This window comes from Mytilus edulis, chromosome 6, assembly GCF_963676685.1.
Source record: "Mytilus edulis chromosome 6, xbMytEdul2.2, whole genome shotgun sequence".
NCBI classification, from domain to species: Eukaryota; Metazoa; Mollusca; class Bivalvia; order Mytilida; family Mytilidae; genus Mytilus; species Mytilus edulis.
In genome coordinates, this window is record NC_092349.1 from 13,501,242 (window position 1) to 13,518,157 (window position 16,916).

Sequence of the window (16,916 nt, forward strand, 5' to 3'; positions counted from 1 at the left end):
TTTACCATGCTTAACAACCAAAAAATTGTGTGTCCGTTACAATGGCAATCACTCATATTTTACCACTGAAAATTATTTTTTGAGCATTTTTCATTTATTGCTTCTACTAGGCCAATTATAGATAAAATCTGACCCCCCCCCCCCCCCCGGATATATCACATGTATATGGCACACTGTCTGGTTCTTATAATGAGCTTTACTTAAGATATCAACCTCCTAAATTGAATAAAAAAAACACACGTTATCCTTTGGCGTTTCGCAAAGTATCTATGATGTCCTAACACTGAATGATGTAAAGTTTGTAAACCAGTCCGTTTAATTGGACGTACACGTGAAATATTTTGATAAAAGAGAACATTGACATAATGATAATATACGTTTCAGAATACATAACACAATAGCTCACTATTTATATCAAATGCTATCTGCATGCGTTTTTATTTTATTAAGTGGAACATCAAATGTAATCAGGTTTATCTGTCGTACTAATGTACTTATAGATACGTCGCCCTTTTCATTATTTCCCGCGTTCTATCTACCGTTACCACATCTAAAGGAAACATATTGGTAAAGAACTATGACTACAGCCAAGCTCCTTTGTTCTTACAGGGGTGATTTGAACCGGATTACCCCTACCAGATCAACTCAGATTGATTTTCTATGTTTTCAATGCTTTCCTTTGTTCTGTAACATCAACCCATACGTAGAACTACAGCAGGACGACTTGATACCAGCCTTCGGTAATTTAACATACTTAAAAGAAGCCAAATATGCTTTTACATGTCATTGGGGCAGACCTTTATTCAGTGGGGTTTAACCTTTTCGATAATAAGTGAGTTGTCAGACTGACTTTTCAATTTGAGTTTAGCCTTTTCAAAAGTGGGGCGAGTCAGTAAACACGAGTGGGGCGATTTTTAATAAAGTGGCGATCTAGTGTGTGCTAATTGGCTGGTGGGGCGAGTTGACAATTTTTATATTCAATCATCGTCTTCGGGGGTCAGAAAGGGTATACATTATATAGCAATATATAAAATATAGTATAATGGTTGTGTGGCGTTCTTAACTTAATTTTATGAATTTTAAATGGGGTTTCGTCTAATCTAAAACAGCTGGAATGTAAAATAATTATCCTATTCGGACTTGGCGTGTCAGTTTAAAATCACCCACTGGCCTCGGGCTAACGGCCATCGCGTCCTCATGGGATAACTATTACTATTTCTTCTCAATTCACTCGTCTCTTATCTTCATCTTTGTTTCCACCTTTTCTATTGATTTTTTTTATATTTACAAGGATTGGGTAAAACGTATGTGAGTGAGTCATCGATAGAAATGTACAAATTTAAAAAGGAAAGCAAAAGACAACTAAAGGTCGGCCTACAGTTTATTAGAATATACCAATGTTCTGATGGTGGCAAGTTAACACAATATGTTAACGTCCAAAAAAATATAAAGATAGAAAATATTTATATTAACAATTTTAATCGAGAGCTATAAAATTTTTATTGGAAACTGCTGTTGAGTTTTTTGTCTTAGTTTATTTTTAAATTAACTTTACGGTCAGGTCCAAACGGTTATTCTATCAAGACACATGAACATGTACACAATGTACATGTTACTGATTGAAAGTTTTTTTTATTTATTAAACTAGATTGTCTCATTCTGTATGTTACAGCTGTTCACATAATTTTAATATGTATTTAAAGAAGTCACCGAACAATAAACCCAATGCTTTAAGTTAAATGTTGGTCTGGTCTATATTTCTACCACTAGGTTATATATGTTGTAATTCTTAGAGTTACTGCCAATGCTTTCCAATCTATGATTCTGCTAAAATGTATTTATTAATCTTGCCTCACTTAAACTCTAACGGTCAGAATGTGACTTAAACAAACACAATTACCGATATCAAGTTAAAAGAACAAATAAGTGTCGTAATCAAGGTATTTTCAAAACTTTCACGTGTATGACATGTATTGTTAATAGTTCCTCCATTGTATAGATAAATTTCGTGAGGACATAATGCAGCTCTAATTGATAGATGTAACTGTATTAATAATTCGATAGTCTAAATGTTGTACACAAGATCAGAGATAACGACATAAACAAACATACATCTGTATCAAACTAGTATGGCGTTCATTATCATTATCACTGAACTAGTATTTATTTGTTTATGGGCTAGCTGAAGGACGCCGTGGGTGCGGGAATTCCTCGCTACATTGAAGACCTGTTGGTGACCTTCTGTTGTTTTTTTTTCTATGGTAGGGTTGTTGTCTCTTTGACACATTCCCCATTTGCATTCTCAATTTTATCTGTATCAAACAGAGATGCCAACTTTATTTTAAATTTAGTGTAGGTTAATCACATGGACTTTTGCACACTTTCTAAATAAAAGCACATTAATAAATTACAAGCGTACAATTCAAATTAGGATGGGTGCACAAAATGATAATAACATTACTATTAATATGTCATGCATCCAAACCTATCAACACAAGAATCCCTTAATCCGCAAAAATTAGATACCAAGCCATGGTAAGTAGCAAACGACCAAAAGGCAATAAGCAAACAAAATCAAATAATGGCAAAACTGCAGAAGTAATAAAACAATTTGCTGTATGAGAGAAACATTGACAAATGTTCAAAAATGAGGCGGATGAAGATGTTTTATTATTATTTAGTTCAAAAATGCTATGTGTATGAGACAAAATCCCATAACTCTCGATTAGTCATAGACAGTACATGATCCATATATCTCAAGGTGAAATTAAATAACAATCTTATCTAATACTCTCTCTCTCTCTCTCTCTCTCTCTCTCTCTCTCTCTCTCTCTCTCTCTCTCTCTCTCTCTATCTATCTCTCTCTCTCTCTCTCTCTCTCTCTCTCTCTCTCTCTCTCTTTCTCTCTCTCTCTCTCTCTCTCATTTTTAAATACACACACACACACACACCACCATCTATCTATATATTTTTACCAATACACCAATTACTATCCCATTTATCCACTCACATAAATAACAACGTTGAGTTCAAGCTCTTTTATTTAACTGTACTTAATATTCATTGAGGTTTTTTTTTAGTTTATTTCTGGTAGTTGACGAACTTTGATTGGATTTATTATTGATTGACGTATGTTTCGTTTATCTGGTCATATTCGTTTGCTCCTGTGTCTCTCCTTAGATCTTGATAGGAAGATACATTTTCCATTCCAACATCGTCATAATGATGCTGATCATGACTGCAAAATAGAAGTCAGGTCAAAAACTCTTCATATTGTTACAAATATTGAATAAGTATTACATGAAATGCATATAAATTATTGGAATATGCACTATTCAATAATTTAAAATTTACAAACAAAAACAAACATGCATCGACAGCATAAATAGCTTGAGAAGCAAAAATATACTTTTCTTAAAACTCAATTCTGATTATTTTTCGCAGACTTGTATGCTTAGAACTTTGTATTTTTTCATTTTATTATACAGATAGTACAAAACATTTATGACATGTGGCAATCCAACACTTTTGATTAAACCAGGTTTAAATTCGAAACAATTTTAATTCTGGTATCTTTGATTAGTTTATATACACATTGACCAACGAAATAAACTTTCACTTAAATGTGTGGGTGCACACGGGGAGCATCGATCATGTTTCAAAACAAAGTTTGACATCAAAGAGATGCTGATTATTTAACACCGACTACAGGTTGTTGCATTGAACTTTCACGAAATTTAACAGTTTAAAGCATATGACGCGAAACGAATTAAGATCATGCCGAAGTGAAGACGAATTCCATTTTCACTTGAATTATATCTTTCGTGTTTCAGACATTTTATCATTCATTCAGAGAATAATCTAAACATATTATCAACTATTAATAACAAACATACCTCTGTGTTTTCTTTGACACATTATATTTGCCTATAACCATAGTAAATAACATGAAACTGTTAGTATGTATGTATGTATAGTATGTATGTATGTATAGTATGTAATACAGTATCAAATGATATTAATATTTAATTCAAGACATTGCATATATATTTCAAAGAAGGGAAGACCATGCAGTGCTTAGCATTTAATCGATTTTTCATATATATTCTTACCTCAATCCGAATAGATACATATATCTTTTATCAATTTTTATCATTTAATGGAAATCGATTAAATTGTCATTGTCCCCAAAAAGACATACATGTTGTTTACGATCGAGTCGGAAATTTATAATATATTGGTCTCTGGAGGATCGCATGCAATATCTTTCAGAAAAAAGAAAACGATGATATTTGATTCTTGTATACAGAAGTGATATTTACAGCTTAAGATAAAAACACCAAATATGCCAGGCCTTCAATTTGGTAAGTTAAACGCTCGCAATTATCTACCTGTACCTCCTCGGTGACACTAGAATCAACAGTTGAAAGCAACTCAGGTACGAAGTTGATGATAAGTCGGTAATATTATTTTACAGTTTTCAAGTCAAACCCAATATATTTTTAGTTTCAATGGTATTATTACATTTGTCATTTCGGGGTGACTCCTTGCTTGCTATGCTGTATGAGTTTTTTACATTGTTAAAGTTTGAAGTATCGACATTGGTAATCATATCAGATCTTCTTCATTTAATATTGACAGAGATATTGGCCACTAACAAAAATTAAATATCCTAAAGAAGTTAAATACACAATAATTATGTCGGGTGTTTTGGCGTCATTTAATTAGTTTATCTGCAACATTTCTTACTTTGCTCTTTCGGTAGTTGCCGATTTTTCTTAATAACAAAACACACGAAAACTGTTATAAGAATGCCTAGAAGAATTCCTCCAATGACAATTCCAATCCGAGTAGTTACTTCGTCGTCATCGCTTCCTGCTGTGTTTATAGATACTGAAATGCAAAGGATAAAAACATACAGAGTTCATATAATATATGTTATATTTTCACAAATAACAGCAAATGAAATATTACACAGTTGTGTCCATTTCATGGTTTTATTCAGCGTGATCATGGCTTTATTTTCTTTTTATCTTTGAAATCGATTTTTAACATTTCAACATCAGTACTATTTTTTACATGTTTCTGTGTATCGAAAAGTAGTATTAGCAACATTAAATTATTTTTTGTTTCATGTTCAGGTAGAAGCTAGGGGTTGTGCAAAATTGTCAGATTTTGTAAACACTCATTATTCATTTGGAAGTATAATACTTAGTCCCCCTTCCAAAAAAATTACAGTATAACCATACCATATATTGGTGACACTGTTTTCGATGATAACCAATTATTACAGTAAGGTGAGTTGTTGTTTTTCACAATACATATATGCATCAAAATTGTATGTCTAAAAATTACTTACACTTGTTACAAAAGTCTCCTGTTCGTCTTTCCTTGCAACCATCGGTACAAATACCGGTAAATTTATTGCAATAATCATTTAAACAGTAATCAGTTTTACATCCAAAAATGCAAGACCCATTTCCAGGGTAGCAATGTCGTTCCGTGCAATATTCGGAACACACTTTTTCGCAGTTACTTCCCCAAAAACCTTTTTGGCAACCTGAAAAGCAAAAAAAATCTATTATTCACATGAATGGGTTACAAGAGCGCAACACTAGTTTATAACAATTTTAACGCTAGTAATGAAAACATTGAACATAGAAAATGAATCTGTATGATATTCCAGAGCTTACATTTTCTATCATGAATTCCTATTAAAGCGATCGAAGCTATTTAACCAAGTTATCCATGTGGCGAATTTCTCACATAACATTTCAATGCAAATAACAATCATCGAAAGTTACCCAATTAAAGGTCACCTCTTTTTTTATCTGTGTACTAGCTGTAGTAAAAAAAGTATTTTTTAGTACCCGAAGATGACATGATAGATCTTGGTCTTATCAATCTTGGTTCATTTATTATGACGTAAGTAACATGTCCAGGTCAAAGTGTAAATAGCTGTACAAAGTGAAGCAGACAGGAGGAACACCGATGAAGGCTTTTGTCATACACCTTCACTACGACATTTTTACAGGTGTGTTTCTGTGTGCTGCCTATTTTTGCGTTTGGTTGTGTTATATTTCTGTCATTCAGTGTTATATTTCTTAATATTACCAAATGAGCGGCAGGTTTGGCCAGCCTGAAAACCAGGTTCAACTCACAATGTTTCCTTTTAAATACTTGTACCAAATAAAACATATGGTAGATGTTATAAAAAAAATCGATTCTATGTATGTTGGCGTTTCGGTACTTCCGTTGTATTCCTCGTAGTGTCGATGTTTTTGCCACGGTGTTAGTTTGTAATCCAGATGTGTTTGCTCTCAATTGATTAATTCCTTTTGATCAACATTATACCATTTTTGTCTTTATTTACAGGCTAACCGTTAAAAAATCACGACAAGACAGTGTCAAAAATATTAAGACAAGTTATATATTAGTGTTTATTTTTCTATCATATCTTCAAATTTGTTCGTGTTTGTTAAAAGCTATCTAAAAACAAAATAATAGAACTCTATGATGGTATTCTGAGTTTGTGCAATCTAGCCTCAATCACAAAAACAAAAGCTACTGATCAAAGCCAAGGTATTTTAAACTTTATACTAAGTCCTCATTTAACAAAGAGACTTGAACAATCTAGCAAGCGCACATGAAAGCCTGACATATAGAAACCTTAAAGAACATATATATACATGAAACTTTACTCACCAATAATAGCAACGTAACAAAGTTCAATTATGGGCTGAGTACCATCTTCTCCTGTAGTATCGTAATAAATGACATATCGTCCGAGTTTGTTACATGAAATAGTCTGAGTAATGTTCGGGAGACCTGGATCAGGATCCTCATAACAAAGATAACCAGCAGGTGGAATGACTGATGTATTGGTCACATATAACTTAAATCCATCCATGCGTTTAGACCCTGTAGTAGAATTGCATCAGACATAAGTTTTTAAAGCAGAAAACTGCTTATAAATTTTTTTTAAACAATAAGATAAATTATTATTTGAAGCGAATCCAAAATTTTGCACAGGAAATTTGAAAAAAGTAAATCATTCACGCTTTCAGTTTTATGTTTTTTATATTTCATTAACCAGATTAATATGATCTCGACACTTTAAAGAAGAAGGGTCATGCAGTTGTTGTGTCAACATGCTTTAAAATAAAATGCAATTAGCATGATTTAATAGTATAATCAAAATGGACAATTTTCATCTTGATATTATATGAACTAGATAGATTACAGATAGAACATCCCGTATATAGATATTTTACACTCATGAACATAATATCAAATATCAGGTATTCACGGTGTATTTTTGTCCTTTTTAACTTTTATTTTATTTGAGCTTAACTGATGTGTCTTTTCTAGACGAAACGTGCATCAGTCGCAAAGACAAAATTTCAATCATTGTATCTTCGGTGAGTTTATTAACAACCACTGGGTCGATGCCATTGTAGGTGCAATTTTATTTCTCGAAGGTATCACCAGGCCAGTAGTCAGTACTTATATGTTGACATGAACTATCACGTATTATCGACTCCTAGAACTCGATATTAAGAATTGAACAATGGACAGTTAGCGCGTGAATTTGTCTTGCTACCTGGTTGAAAGATATTACGAGACGTGAATAAGCAAAGTTTATTGATTTGTTAGGACAATCAAAACCTTGTTAATGTCTTATTATCCCGTAGAGAATCGGATTTGTCCTCTCTATTTTAGCAATTAGATTTTGCCTGGTCATTAATCATGTATATTGATTCACAGGTAACTTAGCTTATATCTATCAACAGCCGAATCTTCTGGAGGTTCGTAAACAACAACGTTAAACGATATATTCTATTTCATAGCGTGTGACCGCATGCGGTTATTCCAGTAAACTGAATTAATCTACAAAGCGAGAGCACTTTCCATTTTCATCAGCTAAGAGTCGACTAGCCCTTTTTGAAAGGCTAATGCTTGTATGATCTTAATTATGAATTTTCTGTTGATAAAACTAAAAATAAAAGAAAAAGCAAAGTTATTCAGACCTCAGGAATAGATTACTTTAGCTGCATTTGGCAAAGCTTCTAGGAATGTTGGTCCTTTATGCTCTTGAAGTTCGTTATTTATTTCGCTTTTTAAACTTTTTTGGATTCGAGCGTTACTGACGAATTTTTTGTAGACGAAGTCTGTGGCAAATTTAAATTTTTATTCTGGTATCTAGATGCGTATATTTGATATCTTTTTGTCTAAAGACCTTTTTCAATTTTTATATGTTAAGATATCATAAAAAAAATATATGCTCGAAAAATTTATTAAGAAAGGAAATGATTCGTCTTATAAAAGTTTCGAATTAAGGACAACGTTGTTACGACACCATTTCATATGTACATGGTTTCTTTATTTTTATCTTTTCCCGTCATATTTATGTTACTTTTGCACAACATTTATGATCGAAAATTACGAAAGGAACGAACGGATGTACTAAAAGCTCAAATAAAATTATCGAACTCCGGTGGAAATTCAAAACATAACATCTATAATCAAATGCATGGAGATATCAAAATCTTAAACACATAAAATGTTGGATAACAACTGTCATATTTCTGACTTAGAGTTATTTCGTCTCAAAATTAACATACTCCTAAGCTTTGTTGAGTGCGTTAAATTATTTTATTAATAAATGGTTTTACTCTAAAATGTCTTCATACAATGCGTTCTGTCTTGCAAATATAACCGTCATTTGGAATTCTTTGTTAATCTAATCTGTCAAATATAACCCCTATCCATATATGCGTAGCCCTACATGTACTTCTAATTGATGACTTTTGGCCTTAGGCTGCCAATTCAACTTGAAACCATCTCATTCGTTTGAATTGAAGTCTATTTTAGAGGTTTAAATGTTTTTCTGTGGTTAATTATTGCTTTCTCTATGCATAACGTTTCAATTACTCCAAATACATTCAGTTTTTTTTTTCTTCATATGTATACATGCCAATAGAACGCGCGAACGATACCGACGAAACATTTACACGAATAAGTTGAAAACTTACTGAAACTGATATGGAGCGAAAGTGCACCTGTCATGTTTTATGAAAGTACACATGTTTTTCAATGTGAAGGTTCAATCTTGTTAATTTCTTTATTGACCTTGCATTCTTACTTGATTGTTTTAATGCTCTTTACACTGCTGAGTCGTTCAGATACGCATGCGAGTTTAATTTAGTTGTTTATAACTCTTTTTTCTTTTATGATATAGCCACAATTTCTGATTTTGGAAATATCTATGTTTCGTAATTAGTAGGGGAAAATATTAATGTCCGTTCTCGAGTGAGATAATATTTTCGATTGTCAGCTCTAAACAGGCAATGACATGCATTTTCCCCTTTTATTTTCGTCTATCAATATATTCAAAATAGTGTTTACATTCCAACCAGAACTACCTTGTGCTTAAGAAAGGGGTGAAGAAACAGAGGGAAATTCAAAGATCGAAAATAAACTGGCAACGCCATGGCTGAAACAAAACGGACAAACAATAGTCTACATAATTATCAATGGTACCAAGCTTATAATTAAATTCGTTAGGCGCACGTTTTGTCTACATAAACTCATCAGTGACGCTTAGATCGAAATAGTTAAAAAAACAAACAAGTACAAAGTTGGAGAGCAGTTATGACTTCAATTAAAAAAATTGCGCCAAAAATGGTGAAGGATATCTTTGCCTAGAAAGAAAAATCCTCGGTATTTCGAATAATTCATTCTTTTGCAAACAGTAAATTTATAAAAATGAACATATAATGATATTCATGTCAACACCGAGGTGCTGACCACTAGGCTAGTGATACCCTCGGGGACAAACTTTTTTTTATTTGAGCTTCAGTGATGTGTCTTTTCTAGACGAAACGTGCGTCCGTCGTATATGCAAAATTTCCATTATTGTATCTTTTGTAATTTTATTAACAACCATTCGTTCGATGCCACTGTTGGTGCAATTTAATTCCTCGAATGTATCACCAGCCCAGTAGTAAGTACTTAAGGGGGCTCGCGGATCTAAATGAATTTTTTTGTTTAATATTAGATATCTCTATATTTTTCTATGAATGAACTTTATCTTATCCTTAATAACAAAAAGAAATAAAAAAATGGGGTCACCGTTCATTTACGCTCACAATCTGCCGTCAAAAAATGCATACATTTTTGTTAATGTCCTTTTTTTCTGTTGAACTAATAGGAGAAATAGCGGTAATATCGAAATAAAAAAAGAACTAAATTACAGAAATCGCTTAAATTTTACAATTATTTACTTCATGTACAGCTCATTAGAAAACAACAATAAAAAATATAGGTCACCGATGAGTTAAAAAAGATATTTCAATTTTAATGCCAAAAAAGGGCATTTATGAACCAAAGGGAGATAATTTAGAGCTTTTCCAGTGATATCGACATTTTAAAAGTCACCTGGGGTCAACACGAATTGATTTTTTGGAATAATTTTTGTACCATAAGATAAAGTAACAACTACTGAAGGTAATTAATAGAATTTGTAGTGTAAAATAATTTTTTTTTTTTTTTCTAAAAATCTTATACCCGCGAGCCTCCTTAAGTGTTGAAATGAACTATCACTTAATATCATCGAAATAATTATGAATTTTCTGTTGATAAAACTAAAACAAATTCATTCCGACCAAAGTTATAAATTACCTTAGCTATATTTGGCAAAACTTCTAGGAATTTTGGTCCGCAATGCTCTTCAAGTTCATAATTTATTTTTTCAGATAAAAAAAAGTAAAAAAAACCAAACAAGTTCAAAGTTGGAGAGCAGTTATGGCCAAAATTCAAAACAGTTGCGCCAAATAAGGTGAAGGATATCTTTGGCTAGAAAGAAAAATCTTCAGTATTTTGAATACTTCATTCATTTGCACACAGGAAATTTATAAATATTACCATATAATTGATACATGTATTCATATCAGCATCGACTACTAGGCTTGTGATACCATCGAGGAAAAAATGTCCATCAGCAGTTTTTTCGGTACCAGACTTATAGGTTGATATGCCAGACGCGCTTTTCGTCTACATAAGACTCACCAATGACGCTCAGATCAAAAAAGTAAGAATATCAAACAAGTAAAAAGTTGAAGCGCATTTAAAACAAAAGAAATAACATAGATAACTAATGACTAAGTAGCACGAAACCCACTTAAAGTTACAGGTTATATCAGATGCTCCGAAAGGGTAAGCAGATCGTGCTCCACCTGTGACACCCTTTTGTTGTTAGTGCAACTGCAACCCGGTAAATGTTCTAATTATGTAGTCACATTCGTGAAAAAAGGAACTGGATTTTAGGTACGGCATAAGGAACATATCCGATATTATCTGTGAAACGGATATCATATATCGGTCAACCAACTCGTGATTAATAAAATTTACGTCGGGGTTATGTCAACTTCACCATTTGAAACTCTCGATTTAATAGCTACCGTGTGAGCAGCAAACCGCTATCATGGAAATCATAATAGACAATTCAAACACAAGACACCCTTGTGGATTTCGAAAAAGAGTAGGATAATGCCGCTACAAGGCAGAACTCGCACCCGCAGAGTGGAAAGGGATAAATATAAGTTACAAAACTTGTTTCCCAATCCACTATAAATAAATATGATTAAACTTATTCAAAGACAGGAATATCGTATCGATTTGACTTTTGTGTACTTCGTATTCGTATTCGGGCGCTGGTGGAATGTTGCTACATGAAATAAAAAGTTAACAGTTGCGCGCCTGAAATTATCTCTTTTTTCGTAAAGTCTTGTTTTCAACTGACCCTCATTCTCAATTTTTTTATGTAAGTCAAGATATGAGGCTGACTTAACTTTCGATGTTGTTTGTTATCTTTATTTCTAGTTCAATGGGATAAATGCGAAACCAAATATTAAATCATTTAGTGATTGCTAATTTTCATTTTACTTGGGATAATTGTTTAAATAGCTGTACTTTTTTCACGTTTTTCATTTGAAAATGAAACCTTTTTAAAACATAGTAACAAATAAATGATTTTATAACAATCAACTTTACTCTTTAGTAGTACAACAAAACTAACGTTACGCTTGGTGATATTCCTTGCAAAATAAATTTGTCTTAAAGATAAGCATATCAAGGTGAAAATAGTATCGTATTGCACAATCATTTCAAATGTATTTGATGTCTTTACTTACATCTTTCCCTGTAGTAGATTGTGATATCTGTGATGTAAACAGTTCCAATTGAGAATTGAAACATCCACCAAGCTGGTCTTGTATTGCCTGTGTGTGAACAATTACCATAGGAAAACACATTTGATACAGGGGGTTTTATGGCATTTTGAGGAATACCACCCTTATACGTAGAACTCTGAGTAGCTGTGCCAAACGGTGTCAGGTTATCTGTGAAGTACATACTGAATCAAAATAAAAGAAGACGATATTTCTGTAAATTATACAAATGTTGCCTTCCTTTCTAGATTATTGTTAAACATATGATAACGCAGAAATGTTTTGTTTCTATAATGTACCACTGTAAAAGTCCGGAGGTGTTTTATCAAGTTATGATCATTTGGTTCTTTAGTTGTGTCAATAACACGTGTAACGACATTATAATTGCATTTAACAAAACACATTTTTAAACATTGTGCTAATGCACATTGTATTAATTATTATGTAACATTCCAAGCTTTTTACGTATTTTTGTGAAATCCTAATAAATTGAAGGAGAGCAAAAATATATCACGAACCTTTTTTAGGGTGAGATAAGTTTGAATTAGTAATGAACAAACATTATATGATTACATTCTTATTACTGAGGTGAACATACGTTGGGCTACAACTCTCAATAGTAAAGCTGTGTGACTGAATAAAAGTAATAGCATATCAGCTGTAGTTAATTCATACACCCAGCAGGTACCATAACAGTTAATGATTCGCTAAAATTAATGAAAAAAGCGTTATGAGTTAGGTATAATTTAGTAGGATATATGTTCACCTTGAAGGCATGCATTTTGTACGACCTGACTTAAATTGTCTCATTGGCAATTATACCACAACTTCTTATTTTACAGCAATCTAGTAATATGCTGTTTTTTCTATTTTCTGAATAGTTGTAGAGTTAGGTATGTTATTTCAGTTGGTACGCATTATGTGTTCCCTTGTTAATTCACTGACTGAGATTCAAAAAGTAGATTAAATATATAAAGAAATATACTTTTTTCACAAAAGATGCTTGTAAATGTCTGAAGTCATTTCATATTTATATCATGGTTATATTATAGCTTAAGTTTCGCTGGGATACAATTTGAGAACTTGATTATTTCATTATGTTGGTAACTACTAATCTTATTTAGAATATCATTTGATTCCCTAATTTTCTATCTGCAATTTAGGAAATATGTTTCATTTCAATATACATTTTGCACCTGTCCTAAGTCAGGAATCTGATGTACAGTAGTCGTCGTCTGTTTATGTAGAATTGTTATCTGGATGGAGAGTTGTCTCAATGGCACTCATACCACATCTTCCTATATATATTTGTATATGTAAATATTTTTATATAATTCATCGTCGACATTCAATACAATACACGCAAAATATAAATGGATGTTTAGCAGGATAGTTTCAATTCTCTTATAAAAAGATAATAAATATCTTTATTTGTATCTTCTTCTTTTATCATGTTTTGTTTTCTATGTGTTTTCAAAAACTTTTTTCTTTTTATCAGTTCTGTAAATACTTCTACAGATTCCAACTGCAATGCATTGCAACTATATTGTTTTAAATGCTAAAAATTTTGAAGTGCACGTGTGGTCTGAACATGTGTCTATTGTTTGAAATATGAGTAAAATGCAAAGTAGAACAATTATATTGTGAGATTCTATTCTAAATTTCAAATGGAATATACTCATTGCGATAACTAAACCGTTCATACATGTATTGTTAACGATATTCGAAATATAGATAATGCTTTATTGTATTGATGTCTGATGAACAAATATCACAAGGCATCTTTTATGTGTGCCTATCTAAATGATTTTCGTTCAAAATAAAAAAACATGAAGCCATAAACTAAATTATAATTTGATACTTTCATATATGACCTGGATCATGTGTGAGAATACAGAGTATTCGGTAAATAGAAAGTTGGTGAACAATGACATTACAAAGACATAGCACAACGTACTGAACACGTGTAACGTTTGATATATATAAAAATTTGAAAATCTCTATTTGACATAAAATTCCTAAGAATAAACATCGACGAAAACAGTGAAAACATAAACCGGGGTACGGAAAAAACTTCCTATTTTGAACTAATCATTATACAGATATATTTATTATCGTTATCATCATTGCTTAATACCAGAGACGGCCTCATTATGTAAAGTAACAAGATAAACAGTTGGAAATTGTTTCTCAAACTAGTGTGTTTCCAGTATGTCTGCCTTAACTGCCGACCTGCAAGTTTTGCAGCAGAAGCGGAATTTCAATATTCTTAAAGGAGTTCATATAACTGTAGTAATTATTTTATTTAAATACGAAATATTGCATCATGTAAACAACTTCAAAATAATTTTTAAAAAACCAACAAATGCTCATTTTGAATTTGCGTTTTAGAGCAAACTGCAGACATAATTTGCTATTGCTAAAGCCTCTGTGTGTATATCTAGAATACTTTTGTGCATGTGTGCTTTTTATCACTCTTACAAAAATCTTACGAAAATTGAATAAGGAAAGCATATTTTAACAAATTTACTACATGAAATTCCGTAAAATAAATTTAAAAAATTACCTTGTATATCATGTATATGGACAACTATCATCTTTAATACAAGTTAAACATGACGTTAGACATTCATGATGTCTAAGGATATAACATTAATTTCAAAATCCGGTTACTGGTTAACCGCATGTTTTAAATTAAGATTTGCCCTTGATAAGTACCTTTTAAAATGACTATTTAGTAAACAAAGCACTTTTTAACTGATGTTTATCTTGTGTTATTATTACTTTCACCGTTTTCAATTGAAAAGTTTCATACAATTTATGTCAGGTTTTTTCATAGCTGACTACATATACTGTTCCGTTTTTTTCTCAATGTTGAATAAAACTGTTAAAATCAACTTCATTTTAATGTTGATGGATAGTTGTCGTATTTGCGATTATAACACATGTCTATGTTTGTATAAAGATATCGTAAACCACAAATGAGTGATAATTACGTTAGTGTGTTACAAGAGAATTACAAAAATATCTGTTACCTCACAATATGAGAAACTGTACATTTAGAAATTTTAATTTCAAAAGGAAATTTATAATAGAAATAGAAATCATTTATAATTTCAAAGATTATATTTGTTAGTTTGATTGAACCTGTATTCCTAATCAAATGGGATGAATAAGTGACTAATCCAATTTTGAATTTATTTGTTTTATTTATTGAACACATGTTCCACATACATGATAGAAGCCACAAACCACAACATACATGTACATTGAAACTTGCAACAATTAAAAACAAAACAAATGAAATAACGGGATGATCTCATATGCTCAGTACGGGTAATAAGCAGATTCTGCTCCATATGCTCAGTAAGGGTAATAATCAGATTCTGCTCCATATGATCCGTAAGGGTAATAATCAGATTCTGCTCCATATGATCCGTAAGGGTAATAATCAGATTCTGCTCCATATGATCCGTAAGGGTAATAAGCAGATTCTGCTCCATATGATCCGTAAGGGTAATAAGCAGATTCTGCTCCATATGATCCGTAAGGGTAATAAGCAGATTCTGCTCCATATGCTCCGTAAGGGTAATAAGGAGACTCTGCTCCATGTGTGACAGTCATCACGTTGCTCGTGTCAGTGCAAAAGTATATATTTAATTGACAAGAAATAAGAACAAATTCTGGTGGGTAAACATGAGAACAAGATAATGTTTACATACTGACAAAATCATTTCAAAACGAGGTTAGCCCCCGAACTTTCGGAAATGTTGTTATTACAATTTCTTCTATGCAAACTGTAGTAGAATATTATTCCTTTTAAATTAGAGCTTAACTTACATCTATTGTGTTAAATATCAACAAAAGAAGCAAGATAATCTTTGCATTAAACATACAATAAATAGGAAATGATCATTCTACTATTGAATTTAATTGCTAAATTGATATGACTTTACAACAATATTTCTTGTTACATACATAAAGGTAGGAATAGATAAAAGTAAGTTTGAAGATCTTTTTATGAATGACCTTACCTTGCATGCTGTTCATAGTCTAATAAGCCTAAAGGTGTTTAATGTTTTTGTTATTACCGAAAATAGCCGTTTTCTATTCGTATTTATGTCATGAATATGTTGATATAATTTGTCGGTTTGTTTTAGATATATGAGTTTGGCTATCTCTTTGATATCTGTCGTCCCTCTTTTGAAAAGTTACAATTATAATTGTCATTTTCTTTATTTTCTTTGGTTACATCTTCTGACATCAGACTCGGACTTTTCTTGAATTGAATTTTAAATGTGCGTATTGTTATGCATTTACGTTTCTACATTGGCTAGATGTATAGGGGAGGGTTGAGATCCCATAAACATGTTTAACCCCGCCGCATTGTTGCGCCTGTCCCAAGTCAGGAGCCTCTGGCCTTTGTTAGTCTTGCATTTTTTATATTTTTAGTTTCCTGTGTACAATTTTGAAATTAGTATGGCGTTCATTATCACTGAACTAGTATATATCTGTTTAGGGCCCAGCTGAATGACGCCTCCGGGTGCGGGAATTTCTCGTTACAATGAAGACCTGTTGGTGACCTTCGGTTGTTGGTTTTTTTCTATGGTCGGTCTGTTGTCTTTTTGACACATTCCCCATTTCCATTCTCAATTTTATAAATTGCTATGATGATTATCCCGACAT

At 32.1% G+C, this 16,916-nt stretch overlaps 1 protein-coding gene across 4 annotated transcripts; it reads right to left on the reverse strand.

Annotated features, from left to right (window-relative positions):
* Nucleotides 1-2,652: 2,652 nt before the first annotated feature.
* LOC139527168 (uncharacterized) lies at nucleotides 2,653-16,295 on the reverse strand. Of its 4 annotated transcripts, XM_071322476.1 has the most exons (8): nucleotides 14,797-14,910; nucleotides 12,829-12,937; nucleotides 12,195-12,401; nucleotides 6,706-6,921; nucleotides 5,360-5,560; nucleotides 4,750-4,893; nucleotides 3,897-3,927; nucleotides 2,653-3,238 (listed from the first exon to the last, which is right to left on the reverse strand). In XM_071322476.1, exons 1-8 carry the CDS (start codon nucleotides 14,806-14,808, stop codon nucleotides 3,118-3,120), a joined length of 1,041 nt encoding a protein of 346 aa, XP_071178577.1. In that variant the 5' UTR covers nucleotides 14,809-14,910; the 3' UTR covers nucleotides 2,653-3,117. The 4 variants fall into 4 exon arrangements, with proteins under 4 accessions (XP_071178577.1, XP_071178579.1, XP_071178578.1 ...); XM_071322478.1 differs by lacking the exons at nucleotides 12,829-12,937; nucleotides 14,797-14,910 and adding an exon at nucleotides 16,265-16,295; XM_071322477.1 differs by lacking the exon at nucleotides 12,829-12,937 and having other exon boundaries at nucleotides 14,797-14,918.
* Nucleotides 16,296-16,916: the final 621 nt, after the last annotated feature.